General features: G+C 40.9%; 1 protein-coding gene and 1 long non-coding RNA gene across 4 annotated transcripts; one reads left to right on the top strand and one right to left on the bottom strand.

Annotated features, from left to right (window-relative positions):
- LOC117554246 (E3 ubiquitin-protein ligase pellino homolog 2) lies at positions 1 to 11,884 on the top strand. Of its 2 annotated transcripts, none has more exons than XM_034228573.1 (7): positions 1 to 339; positions 5,222 to 5,351; positions 5,738 to 5,839; positions 6,304 to 6,501; positions 6,593 to 6,778; positions 7,252 to 7,469; positions 8,107 to 11,884. In XM_034228573.1, the coding sequence occupies exons 1-7, from the start codon at positions 260 to 262 to the stop codon at positions 8,489 to 8,491; spliced, it is 1,299 nt and encodes a 432-aa protein (XP_034084464.1). In that variant the 5' UTR covers positions 1 to 259; the 3' UTR covers positions 8,492 to 11,884. The 2 variants fall into 2 exon arrangements, with proteins under 2 accessions (XP_034084464.1, XP_034084465.1); XM_034228574.1 differs by having other exon boundaries at positions 7,252 to 7,457.
- A 415-nt stretch (positions 11,885 to 12,299) lies between these two features.
- Positions 12,300 to 17,134, bottom strand: LOC117554247. 2 transcript variants are annotated; one of them, XR_004570248.1, is made up of 3 exons: positions 17,057 to 17,134; positions 14,296 to 14,361; positions 12,300 to 14,200 (listed from the first exon to the last, which is right to left on the bottom strand). It is a non-coding gene; the product is annotated as an uncharacterized LOC117554247 (long non-coding RNA). The 2 variants fall into 2 exon arrangements; XR_004570247.1 differs by lacking the exon at positions 17,057 to 17,134 and having other exon boundaries at positions 14,296 to 14,625.
- Positions 17,135 to 17,380: the final 246 nt, after the last annotated feature.

Genomic DNA, 17,380 nt, shown 5'->3' on the forward strand with positions numbered 1-17,380 from the left:
TGTATCCTATGCTAGTGAACAGATATGTTGCGATACTAACTAGCTACACACTAGCATTAAAGCCACGAAAAGATGCTCATTCACGGGATTAAAACAATAAAACAAACAGCGAGAAGTCTAGAAAAACTTTGCCAAACTGTGCCCAAACATTATTAGATCACAACCCGAATCACTTCCCTTCAGTTTGGAGTGTGTTAGCATTGTTTTATCTCAGCACTATTGGACGCGTTTTTTTTTTCTTCTGGAGCAGTCCAGTCTGATGAATTCACCGAAAAAAGACGGAGATGATGATGTGCCCGTTAAAGACCCGGTAAAATACGGCGAATTGGTCATTTTGGGGTAAGTCTCTTGAAACCTAAACTGATAGTAAAATTGAATAGGACGGAGAAAAGGTCCAGCGGCAAATGAACGTTTGCATGTAACGGCACCATCAGCACAATACACCAACAGATGACGTGTGAGTTGCGGTTTAATCCACTTAATTTAACAATATAACCTCTTATTAGTCGTGTTTTGGATAGTTAATCCATCATAGTAACACATGTGAGCTGATTTATTGCACATTTCCGTCGTATACCGTCAGTCTATGACTATGTAGTTGTGTTACAAACTAACTTTATGTCACAATTGCAAGCATATTCTCTAAAACTACGTCGCCGTATTGTTTCCACACTATGAGTGGTGCGTTTGAGTGTAAAATGTGCACAATTTAGCTTTATCAATAGCACATAAGGCTACTACGGATGTAGCTGCTTTTCATCAATGGTTGTAGTAGCAGCAGCAGCAGCGCTGGATTGCTCAGGCTGAAAATCCCAATGATGTCATACTATGCTGGATCTGAGCTTGCTAAAAGTAGCACTGGGGGTGATATCATTGTCTGAAAAATACATGAATCTTGCTCATATTATTTAGTCATAAAGTCTCTTTTATTACTAATTAATAAAGCCAGATGACCACTCATTGCAAGGAAGGAGGAGGAGGAAGAGACAAGCCCCTCGACATCACCAGCACACAGTAGACAGGATGTGCTGATGACCAGCTTCCACAGCATTTCCACCCCTACAGCTTCACACTCTGCAGGGACCAGAAATGCCACAACACACACACACACAGTTATATCCTGCCTTACACAGGCCTTCTTCTTGCCCTGCAGAGCTTCCTGTGTATGCCAAAGATAACTGACCTAATGGCCTATCGCTTCCCCTCTGGCTGAACATGGAGTGTGGAGGCTGCAGCCCGCCTGCATAAGAATACTGATTAGTCGTCTTCTTCGTCATCTGACTCTTTGAACACAGCGGTCCTTTTACATCCCCCAGACCAGAATAAGGAACTGATAGTTTAATGCCTAATTTGAGCTTTGGGGCATGCAACTATAACACTATCCTGCTATGCGGTGTGCGCTGCAATGCTTAATGTGCCTCATTGAGGGTTGAAAATGCATTTGTATTGGCTCACTTTAAAACTGTGATGGAGGTTTGGTTTGATCTTATTCTGTGAAAGTGATGGCCACAGGCTTGCAGACTATTATAGATAGCTGTAGTTTTGAACAAGGGCTGAGTGAAAACAATAGATTTTGCAATTTATTTATTGCTTTTTTGGTTATGTTACACAATGTAAAGTGTTTAAAATGTCACATTCTGGTTACAGATACCCTATGAACAACAATATAAACCCATATCCAGGTCAGCTGTATTTCTTATGGTTCGGACCCACCAGTTCCTCTTTCCACAAACACAGCAAGTTACTCTTAACATCTGGTGTCTGAACAGGCTGTCCTTCAACTACTTCCTGTCAGATACAGTATCAGATTTTCCTAGTCTGTGTTATGCAACTGTGGTTCAACTCTGCTTATGTCAGCCTTGATTATCACATGCCCTGTGTGGTCGATGTCACTGCAGACCTTGTGATCTTTGCAGTGGCTGTCTGCCATCGCTCGTTACCTTACTTAGCCTGGACACCATGTACAGCGCTGCACTATCCCCCCAGCAACTCACTCTTAACCCACTCCAGTAACTACCTCCTCTTGTTCTCTGTGCACATTTTTATCTCACCCGTAACACCTCTTAACAACGTCTGTGTCGCATTCCTCCATCTCCTGCCCAGTTCCCTGTCCTGCCAGCCTCCCAGTGTTTTGCTGAGTGCTGAGTTTCTCAGCAGCAGGCCTCCTTGGTGGCAACGAAAATAAACTCTGTGTCGAGGGGCAGAAGGAGTGAATATTTCATATTGTGCTTTATGATGTGCGCACATGCGTGATGCAGGCTAGAACTGCCCAGGCAAATGTTACCACGTGGAGCAGCTCCTCCACTGGCCTTCACCCTTAAACCCTCTCTTCTCTCAGCCCCCTTTCCCCATTATGTCTCCCTACACCCTGCCCTTTTCTTCATTTCATTCATTTGGATTTATTTTCCCATCTCTACCTCTCATAATAGCTTCTGACTTCTTTTCTGTCTCTATTTCTATCAAGTCGCTTACCCTTTTCTATAAGCTGAATATCTCTCCTGTGCCCCCTTATCCTCGACCCCGTTGCAAACCTTCAGCCTTTTAACTGGACTCCTCATGTTCTTCTTTTTATGACCCAGACCTTTTCTTCTCAGCCTGGGTTAAGTTTGAACTGACAGGCAGGGCCATACGGAGAGCAGGTAGCACTTAGGCCTCTCCTGTGATTATCACAGGTTATTGTGGCCTGTTGAAGTGTTTTCTGACTAAAATACCCAATCCTCTTACAAACATCTGCCCTGATCTGGCATTAGGAGTGTTTCACAGAGAAAAAGGAATTTTGTTCCTGCAATTCATGGAAATATATCTAAAAAATGCACAATGTCAACAAACTCACAGGCAGACATCTGACCAACACAACAATACAAAAGGACAGTAACAATAAATAATCTTCCAAATACAATTATGTTCTCAAACATAGTACCGGTAACTAAATGTACACAAGAGAGGTTAAATAGGCAGACATGTGCAATCCATTGTGAGTTCCACTTTGCCTTTGCCATAACTCAGGTCTGAAATGTCGATGGATGGATTTTAGGTTTGTTATTTTTCAATAGTGTTTTAAGAAAAGTTTCAAAGTAAAAGATGACAATTGGAATCTTGAACTTCAGTTTAGTTTTTGAATATATAATAATCAAACAACAAAAAAACTGAAGGTGCTGTTTGTGAGGACGCTTTACGTTGGCAATGGCCACACTTTGTACACTCTTACCTCCTATAAAGATCGCCAATATTTAAACCTAGCTGTTATGTGTTATCATCAAGACACATACTTTTGCCAGTGTGAAAGATGGATGTGTATCTCTAAAGTGTATTGAAAGACTGATTCAACACTAAAAATGAACTCCCATACTTAATGCTTTATCGAAACCAACGTTTTTAATAGTCAGCGATTATTTAGTTGTGATTATTTTACTTTAATCTGTAGATTCTGTTGTCAGATGATTTGATACTCTGTATGATGTCACAATAAATAACAAATGCCTACTATAGTTTACCAGAGCCAAAAGTGACATGTTAAAACTCAAAATGCAGTCTGATAGCATAAAAACAAAAAAGTCTTACAATTCTTTTGAAAGAAGACTAAGAAATCCAAGTATAATCTTTCATTTAAAAAGCTCTGACCAGCAGCATATCGGCATTTGATTTTTAAGCACTAATTATTTAATGAATTTTCAAAATTGTCATTGATGAATTTTCTTATGAGAGACTGCTTGATGAATTAATCCTAGTTCAGCTTTGTTGTACAAACACTGTCTGAGCAGTCGGTGGCTTCTCCAGCCCACGCTGTGAGGCCACTGTGAGACAGATCAGAAGAACAGATGTCCTCTGATCTGATCAAGTCTGAAGGCCAGTAAAGTCTGCTATTGTCCCTCCGAGTCTTCTCACCCGCTGGTTGTCCTCTGAATGGTTTTTTAATAAGGACCTTGCCCTGTTGATTAGCGGGAAAGCCTTAAACCAGAATAATTCCTTCTGCCTGAACTCCAACTTTGAAAAGAACATTTAACTGTACTTTAAAAAGGACAATGTCATAATCTTGTCAGCACCAATAACAAAAAGGTTTCAACATCGGGCCTCACTTATTTTCATTAAAACATAAAATCTGACATCATCTTCTAAGAAGGTTTGTAAATGAATTATAAAACTCTTAAGGTCTGGAATACATGATGTACCACTCTGGTAAGAATAATCTGAATTCTCAAGAGTGTTTCTATTAAAGGGGCCCTATTAGGCTCATTTTCAGGTTCATATTTGTATTTTGTGCCTTTACTTTGACATGTTTACACGTTTTAATGTTCAAGGAGAGTGTGTGGGAGAGAAACTCCTCCCTCTCATTGGTATTGCCCCATGGTGTCGTGAAAATGATTGTGTCCTGCTGAAAGCCCCTTTCATTCTAAAAAAAGAAGTAGAGGTTAGATGAAGAGTGAGCTCTGCTTCTGTAAACATGAGCCTCAAGTACACGCTGAGTGAGGGAGATCAAGTGGTGGTTGTCCTTTTCTTTGAGCAGTTAAAGGTGGGGTAGGTCATTTTGGAGAAACCAGCTCGAGTGCGCTAGAATTAGAAAATACACAGCCTGAAAAAATCTGCCACTTCCTTACAGAGCCCCTCCTCCAACACACATGAACGCGCACATGACCAATGAGGGCACGAGGTAAGTTTGTGCCCCGATGGAAGGCTGACAGGCAGGTAGGCCATCCAGTTACTTTAGCCGGGCCGGCTAAAATGATTGGTCGTGCTTTTTACAGTACTACGGCTTCCACTGATGACATTTCTTTATGGATTTTTTGTCAAAGCATTTAATATATTCATTGCTATCGGGATGTTAAGAGCATTCCATGGAATATAACAAAAAGTGTATCTCGAGCCGGTTTCTCAAACTTACCTACCCCACCTTTAAATATGAATCACGCGTGGTTCTCGTGTGCGGCTTTACAAAAGAATCTGCAGCCGTAAATCAGCACAGAATCAATGGAGCCGGCAGTCCTGACATCCTGGCACCATCAGTGGCTTTTTATTTATAACTTCTTCCCACGAGTAATGAAAGATCATAAATACGATATGCAAACAAGATATCTATTTCCATAATTAGGCTTTCTCAATGAAACTAGAGAAACTGGAATGAACACGAACAAGCTTGTTGCCTCTCAGCTGTATTGCATGCTAATGTATAAGCTGGTTTTATTTCGTGTATGTCCTTGCTGACATTTTGTCCACCTTTCTCCAGGTACAATGGCTCTCTACCGACCGGAGACCGCGGGCGCAGAAAGAGCCGCTTCGCTCTGTACCGAAGGGCCAAGGCCAACGGTGTCAAACCCAGCGCTGTGCACATCCTCAACACCCCACAGGACACAAAGGTGTGTGTGTGTGATGTGTGTGTTCTGTTTTATCAGTGTGTAACATCCTTCCTGTGACTCCCTGTTGTCTTTTATAAATGTGCTGGAGGCAGGATGACTAAGCATGTTGACTGGCATATGTGGGCTGTGTTTCAGCCTACATACGGATGCGGGATTGTATGATGATTGACGCATGGTGATGGATAAAGATTTGATCACCATCATGTCATTGTCAAATGCTTCTGTCACATCTAAAAATAAAGAATGAGGCTAATTTAATTTAATATTAAATCATATATGATTGACTTTTAATTCATAATATAAGTCTGATATGTGTTCTGTGATGAAAATTAAACACTCTTACAGAAGATGTTCATCAACTCTGCTTTTTGCCATTGTTGTTGCAGGCGGTCCACAGCAGGGGGCAGCACAGCATCTCTTTCACGCTGTCCCGTAACCAGACAGTGGTGGTGGAGTACTGCCATGACAACAGCACAGACATGTTCCAGGTAACCACCGAGGACATCAACAAAACAGGGTCAACAACGGCTCGCTTTACAACTCTCCTAATCCTAGATTTGTGATCACGTGAACATTTCTCCTGAAATATGATGTTATGTAACGCCATCAAAGGAATTTCTCCAGTAGAAAGGTTATTTTGGTTCTGTTGTGACCACAAAGTGTGTAAATCTGTCTATTTTTATACACAAAGTCTGCTCTTAGAATAGTATCACAGGTTTATTTATTTTCCATCAACAAATGATGACGTATCTTTCCTACAAGGTGATAGAAGCGTCGGGAGAAAAACATTTCCATAAACACCATCAAGCTAGTGTGATTCTGAAAGTATGAATAACTCTGTAGTTAAATATACCAATACCAACACATTGATTTGAATGCAGTTGGTTTGATGAACAGTGTCCAGAAATGCCAATGAACTACAATGACCCCCTGTCTGTGCTTTACCACGCAGATTGGACGCTCCACAGAAAGTCCCATTGACTTTGTGGTGACAGACACCTCGGGAGGGGGGAAGGAGGGGGAGGACCCCTCCATCGCTCCCAGCACCATCTCACGCTTTGCCTGTAGAGTAGTGTGTGAACGCAACCCACCTTACACCGCACGAATCTACGCCGCCGGCTTCGACTCCTCCAAAAATATCTTCTTAGGGGTGAGTAGACTGATGATCGCATGTTTCTGTTCAAATGTACAGTTTTTGAATCAGTTATTCAAAATACTCTGGTGTATTTGTGCCTTCACAGGAGAAAGCAACCAAATGGAAAAACCCTGATGGGCATATGGACGGCCTGACCACCAATGGGGTGCTGGTGATGCACCCGGAGGGGTTTCCAGAGGACCCTAAGCAGGGCCTGTGGAGGGAGATCTCCGTCTGCGGGGATGTTTATGCCCTGCGGGAGACACGCTCTGGACCCACCCGGGGAAAACTGGTGAGGCACCCGTTTGGTTATCTTGTCCTCCAGTGTTCATTTTTGTCAGCAATTTCGTTGATTTAGTCCTGTTTAAAAAGTCCTTTTTTTTTGTCAACACCAATCAATTATTTTGTCGGTTTAGTTAACATAAAGTAGGGCATTATTTCACAGTCAAAAGAAAACATAACAATTTTAATATGATTTTAATCAATGATAACTTTTCTTTATTTTTTTAGATTGTAGCCTTTATTGTATTCTCATATCAGAATTTTTTTTTTTTATTCTATAAAAATGTTGTATAAATAAAGTTACGTATTGCATTTTGATATAATCACGATTAAGGTTTCATGACGTGGGGGCTCTCTCATCCTGAAAATAATATTGTTCATAGTTTTCATTACCAGAATGACCACTGTCCTTTTTGCTTTTTGCCATCATTCAGGCTGTGAGGTTACAGCTGTTTGATCCTAAGCATGTGTGTGTCTGTGCAGGCGGAGGGTGAGAGCAGTGCGCTACGTGACGGTTCTCTGGTGGACCTTTGTGGGGCCACCTTGCTGTGGCGTACAGGTGAGGGGCTCATGCGGGCCCCCACCCTCCGTCACCTGGAAGCCCTTCGCCAGGAGCTCAATGCGTCCCGGCCCCAGTGTCCTGTAGGCCTCAGCACACTGGCCTTCCCCAGCCTGCCACGCAGCCACAGGTGGGAGCCAAAGTATGTTAAAATCATCCTCATTATTTTCTATCAGGTTGTTTGTCTTGTTTCATCTTCAGAAGCCTGCCTATAAAAAAGCCTCAATATACGGTAGCAGCGCACAGTTGGTGTTTTTGTAATGCTGACCCGAATGATTGCATCACAATGGGCCTGTCAAAAAGCTAATGGGATTTCTTTATTGGATTGGATTTTTGAATATTGCAGAAAAAAAGGCTCTGTGGCAAACACACATTTTTGACACTTGCATGTCTTGTTTAGCAGCATAATCTCCACATGTTAGGACCACACTACATGATACTCTGCTGCACCTTACCACCGCTAAGCTAAAGTCGGACTTGTTGTGATGATGTCTAGAATGCCATTTTTTCAACCACCATTTTCATAACACATAGAAGCTTTAGAAAATCATGAGACAATTATTTTCTGACGTGTTTTTTAAAATTGAAAAATCTTGTTTGCCTGTGTTAACCACAGATTCCTTTAAAAAACAGTTGACCTCGGAAGTGCTAAAATGCTAACTTATTTCTTTGTTTTAGGATTCATTCCTGCACCAATCTGTAGTGTTATAAGTTTAAATATAAATCACTGGTGTTCACCCAAAGTTTGAAATACTCACACTGTCGATGTTTTGCTTCAGCCTTGAAGAGCGTCAGCCCTGGGTCTACCTCACCTGCGGCCACGTCCACGGACGCCACGACTGGGGCCAGAGACCCGAGGGGGTGGAGATGCCGGGGGAGGGCGAGGTATCCACCACCAGACGGGAGTGTCCCCTGTGCCGGACGGTGGGCCCCTACGTGGCCCTGTGGCTGGGCTGTGAGCCCGCCGTGTACGTGGACGCTGGAGCTCCCACTCACGCTTTTGTGCCGTGCGGCCACGTCTGCTCGGAGAGGACAGCCAGGTACTGGGCCGAGACCCCGCTCCCACACGGGACGCACGCCTTCAGACCCGTCTGCCCCTTCTGCTCCAGCGCACTCAGCACGCCCGGCTGGACGCGGCTCATCTTCCAGGGCCCCATCGATTAGCCGCCACTCTTTGGCAAACCACTAACACAGTAACACAAAGATGCCTGAGCTTCATTCATGTTTCAAACGTGGGTCAGTGTTCAGTGGGGATAGGGAGTGGATCAGGAGGGCTGTTATTTTCAACAGGAGATCTGCTTCTGGGTGGATCACTGACACTGTCCAGCTTTGTTACCGAATGCAGCTCAAAGCTAAATCCCTCCCCTTGTTCATCCTTTAATGCTTCTTGATTGGTGTAAGATCTTGAGAGTAGGTGGTTAAAACATATGATGGAGTGATCGATAGGGTCACATGGACAGTGTTTACTCTTTCAGGGAAGCTGCTTTTCATTCCAACCAAACACTACACTGCTTAGCTAACAGCAACAAGAGATGATTCTCATAACTAAAACTGTAGCTTATACGATGCTGCTCTAACCCATTTTAAATGAATTCAACTCATGATGAAATTACCCACTAATGTTCCACTTTGTCACACGAAACAAACAGATCTCAACCCTTTTATTTGACTGTTTCAGAAGCGATGTATGAAATGACATGTAGCTTTTTGCACAGAAATAGGGAATGGCCTTTTTTACTCAGTTGATCTGCTGTCTTGCACGTCTGCAGCGCCTGTGTGTCCTTAACTCGGTGAAACCCCACCTCTTGCACTTCTTCTCGGCCTGACCTCGGACCACTTTTATCATCCCTAACACAATACTGTAATGCTGCAACTCATAAAACAGTTTTCATCTGTTCTCATTAAAAACTCCTTATTTTATAATATAATATTATATCTGATTCCCCTGTCCCCTGAACATCTTGCTGATTCGTCTGAATCCTGAGCGGGACATATTAACTGCTAATTGTGAATATGGGAGGTGGAATCAGAGTCTTTTAATCAACATTTTACGTTTTTAGTGATTGATACAGGGAATTATTAATCATTGTTAAAGTGAGTGTATGCAGTTTTCCTCTTTTTTCCTCATGCATATTTTTAGTGTGAAATCTATGCAGCAAGATCCCACGAATGAGACCCCGTGTGTAGTACAAGGTTGGAATGAAAGCCTGCAGACTTCTCCGAAGGGAACACTACGCGCCGTATGATCGCACCACTACCAGTTCTCCTCTTAAGGCCAGATCTATTCCGATAATCAAGCAGAGCGAGGATAAGCACCGGGCTCGGATTGAAACCGGGTAAAAAGAAATCCACTCCATAACTCTCTACAGCAATAATAGCACTCCCATAGATAAGCTAGATGTTGTGCTATGTTTAGCCAAGTGTGAGGTCGGTGGTCACTCTTGAACAGGTTAAGGGCTCAACCAGAGGTGTGTTCAATATCACAAATTGTTTTATTTCCAAATGTTGTGTGTGTGTGTGTGTGTGTGTGTGTGTGTGTGTGTGTGTGTGTGTGTGTGTGTGTGTGTGTGTGTGTGTGTGTGTGTGTGTGTGTGTGATGTAACCAAAGCACTAGAATTGAAAGATGAGAAACAGAATCAGTGATTAAACAATTATTTTAATGTTTAAAGTATGTTTTTAGGCTGCAGAAGTCATCAAAGAGCGTCTTTGTGAGGATTTGAACACACTTCTGGTTACTGAATTATGCGTAAACAGGGTCCATGTTAGTACGGTGGAGTGTCAAAAAGTTTGACCTGCATAACCTCAAAAGATAACCTTTTGTTTTGTTTTGAAGAAAAACTATTTTGTTAGGAAATGGGGAGGGATTTATTTGGGGAAGCGGGAGGGAATTCTTTTAGATGTTCAGTGTTAAAAAAAACAACTATTTTTCTAACTGATTATGGGTTTTAGTTAACCGTTGTTACTCAGTGTAAGCAAGTTCTGTATGTTTCTGAAATATTATCGTGTGGTAGTTCTAGGAGAGCTTGTGAGTGAGAAAAACATTGCCAACACTGTGTCCAACAAACACACACTTATATACACACCGCTACCATAAAAAAACATTGCCCAGACAATGAATGTAGCCAAATACTCAGGCTATATTTAGCCTTCCCTGGTGCTCATATTGAATGGTCTATATTGTGATACTATTTTTGTAACTGATTATTATGGTGTAGCTTTGGTGGATTAGCTCAAGAGAGAAAAAAAAAAGATAATTTCAATAATAGCCTCAAGTGTGGAAGACGTATAATTGATAATACACACTCGGAACATTGTGTATAGCTTGCATGTGCTGAACGTACACACACAGTATGAACACTACACGTACACTTTGAAAAACTTTGCACGGTTGATCGCCAACCTGTTCTTCATGCTGAGAGCGTCTGTCGCAGACCAACATGTCTTCCGAGTCCTCGGCTGTTAAAACCTCAGAATTTCAGTTCTTTGTTTTGGAAGACCTCTCTATAAGAAAAGAAGAAAACAAGCCTCATACTTGATAGATGTGTGACGTTTGTGAATGAGACCTAATCCCACTTTGTACTATGCTAATATCTTCCACCAAACAAACTCACTGCGGAAAGAAGTCCGCTCGTTTTAATCTTGTATTCACACCCATCGTGGTATATTCAGAGCTATTCAGAGCCAGATTTGATTTTCAAAATGCCATGTGAAGTCTCAATACAAGATTTAAACTTGCTTTAGTGCAGCGGATAACTTACGTAGTGTTGATAATTACTGTAGCTCAGGATCAGTGATTTCAGATTCACAGCTGGCGAGGCCTGCTAGAAGACACTTTCAGTCTTTCTCATAGGAGAGTAACCATCTAATGTAAAATGCCAAATTGTAGAGGGCGTACTGTGGTGTAGTGCCACAGATCTAGCATCAGTCACATACGGGTCTTTTAAAAAACAAAAGAAAGGAGTGGAGGCTAGGAAAACATCTCCATCAGCTGCCCTTTACTGAGCACGCCAAATCCAGTGAATCCTGCTTTTCGAAGATAATATATACAACGATAAATGTAACACCGTTGGCATGTGGATGGAGAACCGTTGCAGCACCCTCATTGGCTTCTACTTTATAATCTGATATATTTATTTTAGCTAATCTCTTTACCTTTGCTTTGTTTTAGTATTAATTTGAACCCTCTTAGGGTTATAGATGTCCATATGCAATTTCCTCCTAAATAATTCTTAGACTTTTAGTATCGGTGAATTTGTCAGTATTTTAGGTTGTTTGATATCTCAAGTTACGTCATTAGCAGTTTTTTTTAAATTACATTTCAATTGTCCTTCACACCAGATGGCAACACCTCAACATCCTAACTCATCTTGCTATAGTTGAGTTAGTAGCTAACACGCAACACACAGCGTAAAAACCTCACCTCTAACAATGCATTCCTTTTAATACATCCGTGTTATGTACAGCTATTTTGTATTATTTTATATCATATTCTCCTGTAATCGTCCGGTGCACAGACAATCGCTATACACATGTCAATAAACCTGTTAAAAAGTTGAATTTGCTCTGTTTCTTTGCATTTTTGTGTAACTTCTTCAAGGTTTAAAATACTGTAGATCAGCATAATGTTGAGATTGTGTTTATTACATAAAATACAGCTCATTGTGGTTAAATAAAAAGTAATGTGCCAGCAGATGGCGCTCTCTACCTGCTCTGTATGTGATGGCAGGGCACTATGATAAGGTTGCTGTGAGTTTGCATCACCTCTTTAAATGAAGCGTTTGAATGAGCAGTTTTGGCAGTCATGTTCATCACCACGCAAATGTGAGAAGATGCTGTAAATGCCTGCAAAATTACAGAACGCTTCATTTAAAAAAGGACAAAAAAAGCCATTTTAACGATTGAACTTTGTGTCTTTCTTAGGGACTACTGAGTTGTATTATTCAAACGTTTTTTCAGAAATGACTTCACTCCATGGGGAAGAAGCTTTTTTATTTCTTTCAGAGATTGTGAATTTTCTTTCATGCAAATCTTAGTGCCACATTTCATTATTTCCCAAGCATGGGGGAGAAAACCAAAAGCTGAAACTATGGAAAAAAACAGTATGAACGATCTACATGCTGATACAACTTCCAAAATACTGTATTTTTTATATGACAAGTTATAAAAAGTGATACTTGTGATGTGCTCTCAAAAATAATTAGAAGCTTTTTCCAATTTTAAAGGAATCAAATAGAATGACTTTGCTCTAGAAGGATGAAGCTTAAACAATGTATGTCATATTGTATTCAGGAATAATGATTCAGTTTTGGGAGCCAAACCTAATTGAGTAACTGTTGGAAAGATGATTCGCAGCCTGTCCTGAATACTTGAAATGAGGACAACGTCCTTGTTTCTTCCTGAAGTTTTAATAAAGAGATTTAAATAACAAAAGCAACTCTATTTATGTTTTCACTGATAAAATACCCCAATTATATCATTTGGACTGATCTGTACTAAGAACTGGGTGACGATAGAGTCAAAAATAGAGGAGCTGGAGGAATGCAGAATTTGTCGGTTTTGGGATAAGATTTTGGCTTCTGGATTATTCTGGTTTCATGGTTGACCAATCACTTGTGATCGGTCTTTGGTTGCATGCTGGTAAACAGTTTGGGTAAAATGCTATTAAACAAGGAGACGGAACCTTTATAAATGCATGTCTATGGGAAGAAAGCTCTGCACAAAATGCAATCTAGTAACCCATAATCTTCGGAAACCCTAAAATATTGGCCGCTGCCCACGGAGGCTACATTCTAATCAGATTGATAGCTGCGGCGGGGTTCTGTTGAGTCCCTGTTTTGAAGTGGACCCTAGTGTCAAGAAGCTGAAATAGATTCTTAATTTTAAATTGTAATGTTTTTAAATGCAACATTTTCCTAAATTCCTTTGTTTTAATTAGATTATCCGAGACATGAAATTTCCCATCATTGAAAATACTGTACAGTGAAGAAAGCGGTGGGGGTGATGGGGACCTAGCTGTGTGTGAGAGACAAAGAGAGAGAGAGAGAGAGAGAGAGAGAGAGTGTCATGGGACCTAGCATAGATGATGGAGGCAGGGTTTAGTAATACAGTTCAATTCTCAGTGGAGGGATTTGTAGGTTTTGATCCCAGCTAATTAATGTGAAACCCTCAATGGGGAGCCATGGGTATCTGTATAGCTGGGAAGTTTGAAGGGGACAGTGTGTGTGTGTTTACATGCATACATCTGTGTGTGTGCATGCCCACAAATGCAGTGTATAAGCATGCACAAGTTAGGACCATGTGAAGGCATCTGAGTTGTGTGTGTGTGTGTGTGTGTGTGTGAGAAAGTGTTAATCAAAGGCTCCGATATCTTCCTCTCTGTGGACTCACTCTGGAGGTAGCAGGGGGCGTTCATACCATTGTTCCATCAATCCACCCATTAACTACAAACACTGGGAAACTTTAATTAAGCTGGGGCCACAGACGATTAATTAACTTTAAGACTTGCATTCCTTTTTTCTTCCCTGCTACACATTTCACTAAGTCATCGAGCCATAGAAAGTGTTAATTTAGCCACATAATTTACAAATCCAATTATAGCCAATATTAAGGTATCACAAGCTGCTGCCCTGTGTTCTCCAGTCTTATAAGACTATACTCTTTTGTGGCTTGAATAAGAGAGGATGCCAGCACACGTAAGCTGAGCCAAATGTATTAAACAGGGGTTAAGAGTTGTAATAAGTTTGATTATTTTATGGAGTTTATTATGCTGTGTTATCCTGTTAGGGAGGTGATGTTGTGGCAGTGGGATGGTAATCCGGACTGTCTCACAAAGTGGTCTCCCAGTCTGCTGCCATGGAGAATGTCATCACGTCACTGTTTGGGAAGGAAAAGCTCAATGAGAACACGTCAGAGGAGGGAATATGTTTTATATAACGTATATAGTTGTATAGGCTATAAAGCTTACTTACGCCTTCAGTCATACTTCTTCATTGCTGATGATGCTTCAACTTCACCCTCCACTTGGGACATGCCATCTACAGAAAGTAATACACTGACTATGGAGAATTACCTCACTCCACTTCAAACAATCCTTCCTATCCCTTTGATATGGCCAAAAAATGTACATTAAATGTACATAAATGCATTTTTAATATTCACCATCTTTGTCCTTACTTCACTCTTATCTAACTCCACCATCTGAGCTGCTGTTGTTATCAGAGGACAAACAAAGTATGTATGAGCTTCTGTCTGTCAAATAATTAATTTCAAAATACTGCTGCTGGTCTAGCTATAAATCTGCCTTGCCTTATGTCCTGAAAGATTCCTCAAATAATCTATCAATAGAACACAGATAGTAATATTATGGTACCTATACCTATAAACTGCTAATCTTTGAATATATCATATCACTTATTCAGTTATTTTCAGATAAACGTAAGTATCATAATATTACAGAAAAAGCAATAGAGACATAAAGATCTAACATATTCTGAACTAAAATGATCTGTCAGAGAATAATATCGCTAATCTGAAAGCCTTCACTTACATTACATTACATTGCATTTAGCTGACGCTTTTATCCAAAGCGACTTACAATAAGTGCGTTCGACCAACAAAATACAAACTTGAGGAAAACAGAATCATATAAGTAGGCTACATCAGGCCTCATAGAGCAAAAACATTTCAAGTGCTACTCAACTGGCTTTAGATAAGCCAGTCCTTTATTAGTATATAAGTGCTTTGTTAATAGTTCTATCGCTCGAAGTGGAGTCGAAAGAGATGAGTTTTCAGTCTGCGCCGGAAGGTGTGTAAGCTATCTGCTGTCCTGATGTCAATGGGGAGCTCATTCCACCATTTTGGAGCCAGGATAGCAAACCCACATGTTTTTGCTGATGGGAATTTGGGTCCCCTTCGCAGCGAGGGTTATTCATTCTTACATTAATTCATCGTTAACTAGGGTTTGTAAGACAAACGAAAAGCATTCTTCCAGCTCACATATAAGTCTGTAATAAGGATGCAATGCTCATGAAACACATACAAAATTGGAAGGATGGATGAATGGAGGAAATACAGTGCTATTCTTGGGACCACAAGGCAGAAAAACAAAGACAACGATTGGCCTGAGGGTGGCGCCAGAGGAATACATTGGTACATGACATGACTTTTAACATAATTGTCTTCACCAGTGTAGTCCAATTTAAATTTGACAACGTTTTACATATACATAACCCTACATTAAAACAGAGTCAAACACTTGTGAGCAAACATATTCCTGCCTTCAGCATGCGTTGAGTGTTTTTAAAGACATCCAGCAGTGTTAAACTGACAAAAAACAACGATTAAATAAAAGAAACGGGCAGTAAGGCTGTGTACCATGCTGCACACACACTTTTCCGTTCCAATAACCCCTGAAGCCAACTATTACTTCTCTAAAACACCACGATGTTATCACTAAAGTTATTTTTCAATCCATGATGCTGGCTTGTTCTTGGTTTCTTCCAAGATCTCGCGATATTGCGTAGTTAAAGGACGCAGTGGATAGCCCGCCCCCTCACTGCGCCAATTGTTTAGACTTGTAGGAAATGCGGTAAATTTCTCCTTATTAGGTATTCAACCACTATTTTCACGTTTTTACAGACAACATTGTACTGGCTCGTGTTGTTTTTCTTAACAAACTTGACCTAGTTTTGCTTCTAAAACTATTGTGCATTCTTAGAAGCTAATGTGACCAAGTTAATGTCTAGCTAAATGTTATTTAACTAGCTAGCTAGCTAATGTCAGTGGTGGAAAGTAATACATTTACTCAACTACTGTACTTAAAGGGATAGTGGAAATCCGCGAATTTTGGGTTTAACTTATGTATTTTTATTAAAAATAAGCATAATAAACAATTTTTTTTAATTTCATGCGCCTAGTTTCATTTTATTTTCAATTTTACTGCGCCCTCTCAATGAAACGAAATACTTCGGGAATCGTCGGGAATCTTCGGGTGATGACGAGAGCATAGGAAGACGGGCACAAACAATGGCGGACTTTCAATAGCATTTGCATGTGAATAGCCGACCTTTATTATGGTGAATAGATGTGTTTTGTATGGCTGTAGTGCGACAGCAAATGCAGAGAATGGCGTATCGACGCATGCGTTTCCAATAAACCCAGCCATTCGTCGTCAGTGGGTGACATTTGTTTTTATTCCGTTGAACACAACTTTTGATCACAAATCAAAAAAGGTAAGACGTAATTATTGTAATATTTTTGGAACCGGATGTTGTTTACTTTCTCTTTTCTGGCTGATAGCTCCAGGAATTCGAGGTCTTACAGTGATGACATTACATGTGTGGAATCTGTGGAGTCTCAGCTTTAAATCGTATATCTTGTTTGTGCAGTTAAGATAGTAATAAGGGCATTTCTACCGTGTGTTGTGTGTAAAAAAGCGTTAGCATTAGTTAGCATTGTTTCGCTCAATGCTAATTCAAAGGCTTGGTATTACTCTTGTGTTTTTTCTAGCTAACAATTGTTCTTATTGTCAGTTAGCGGAGTTTCTTACCTTTAAAAGGGTATGAAACATTAATAGTTTCATAAATGTTAAGAAGCCCTGAGACATGTGAGAGAAAAAAAACTGGGAGGGGTCCACTGGGGGGACCTTCGGGCTTAACTGGTTAACAATGATTAATATTTGTAAAGGCTACAGGTGATCTTAAGATGCGTGAGCTATGCTTAGGGACCTACCAGTTAAGATTATTTGTGCGTAGGGGTGCATCATCTGGCGCCTGGTCCTGGTCATCCTCGCCATTGCCCATGCCGTGAACCATCACCTCGGGCTCGGGCTCGAACAAATAAGGACGTAATGGTCCATCGTCTGGCTCAATATTGTCACCATCGTCGCTTACTGAACCGGATTCAGATTCAGTTCCTAAAACGACATTTTCGTAGGAAAGCCGAGAGGATGTTTCTGACTCGCTATCATCACTGGATACCTCGTACAATCCTTCTTCTTTGTCTGGTATATTTGCCCTTCCACGTTCATTCTGCATAGACGCCATGGTTTGTTAT

The sequence above is a fragment of the Gymnodraco acuticeps genome, unplaced genomic scaffold (assembly GCF_902827175.1).
Source record: "Gymnodraco acuticeps unplaced genomic scaffold, fGymAcu1.1, whole genome shotgun sequence".
NCBI classification, from domain to species: Eukaryota; Metazoa; Chordata; class Actinopteri; order Perciformes; family Bathydraconidae; genus Gymnodraco; species Gymnodraco acuticeps.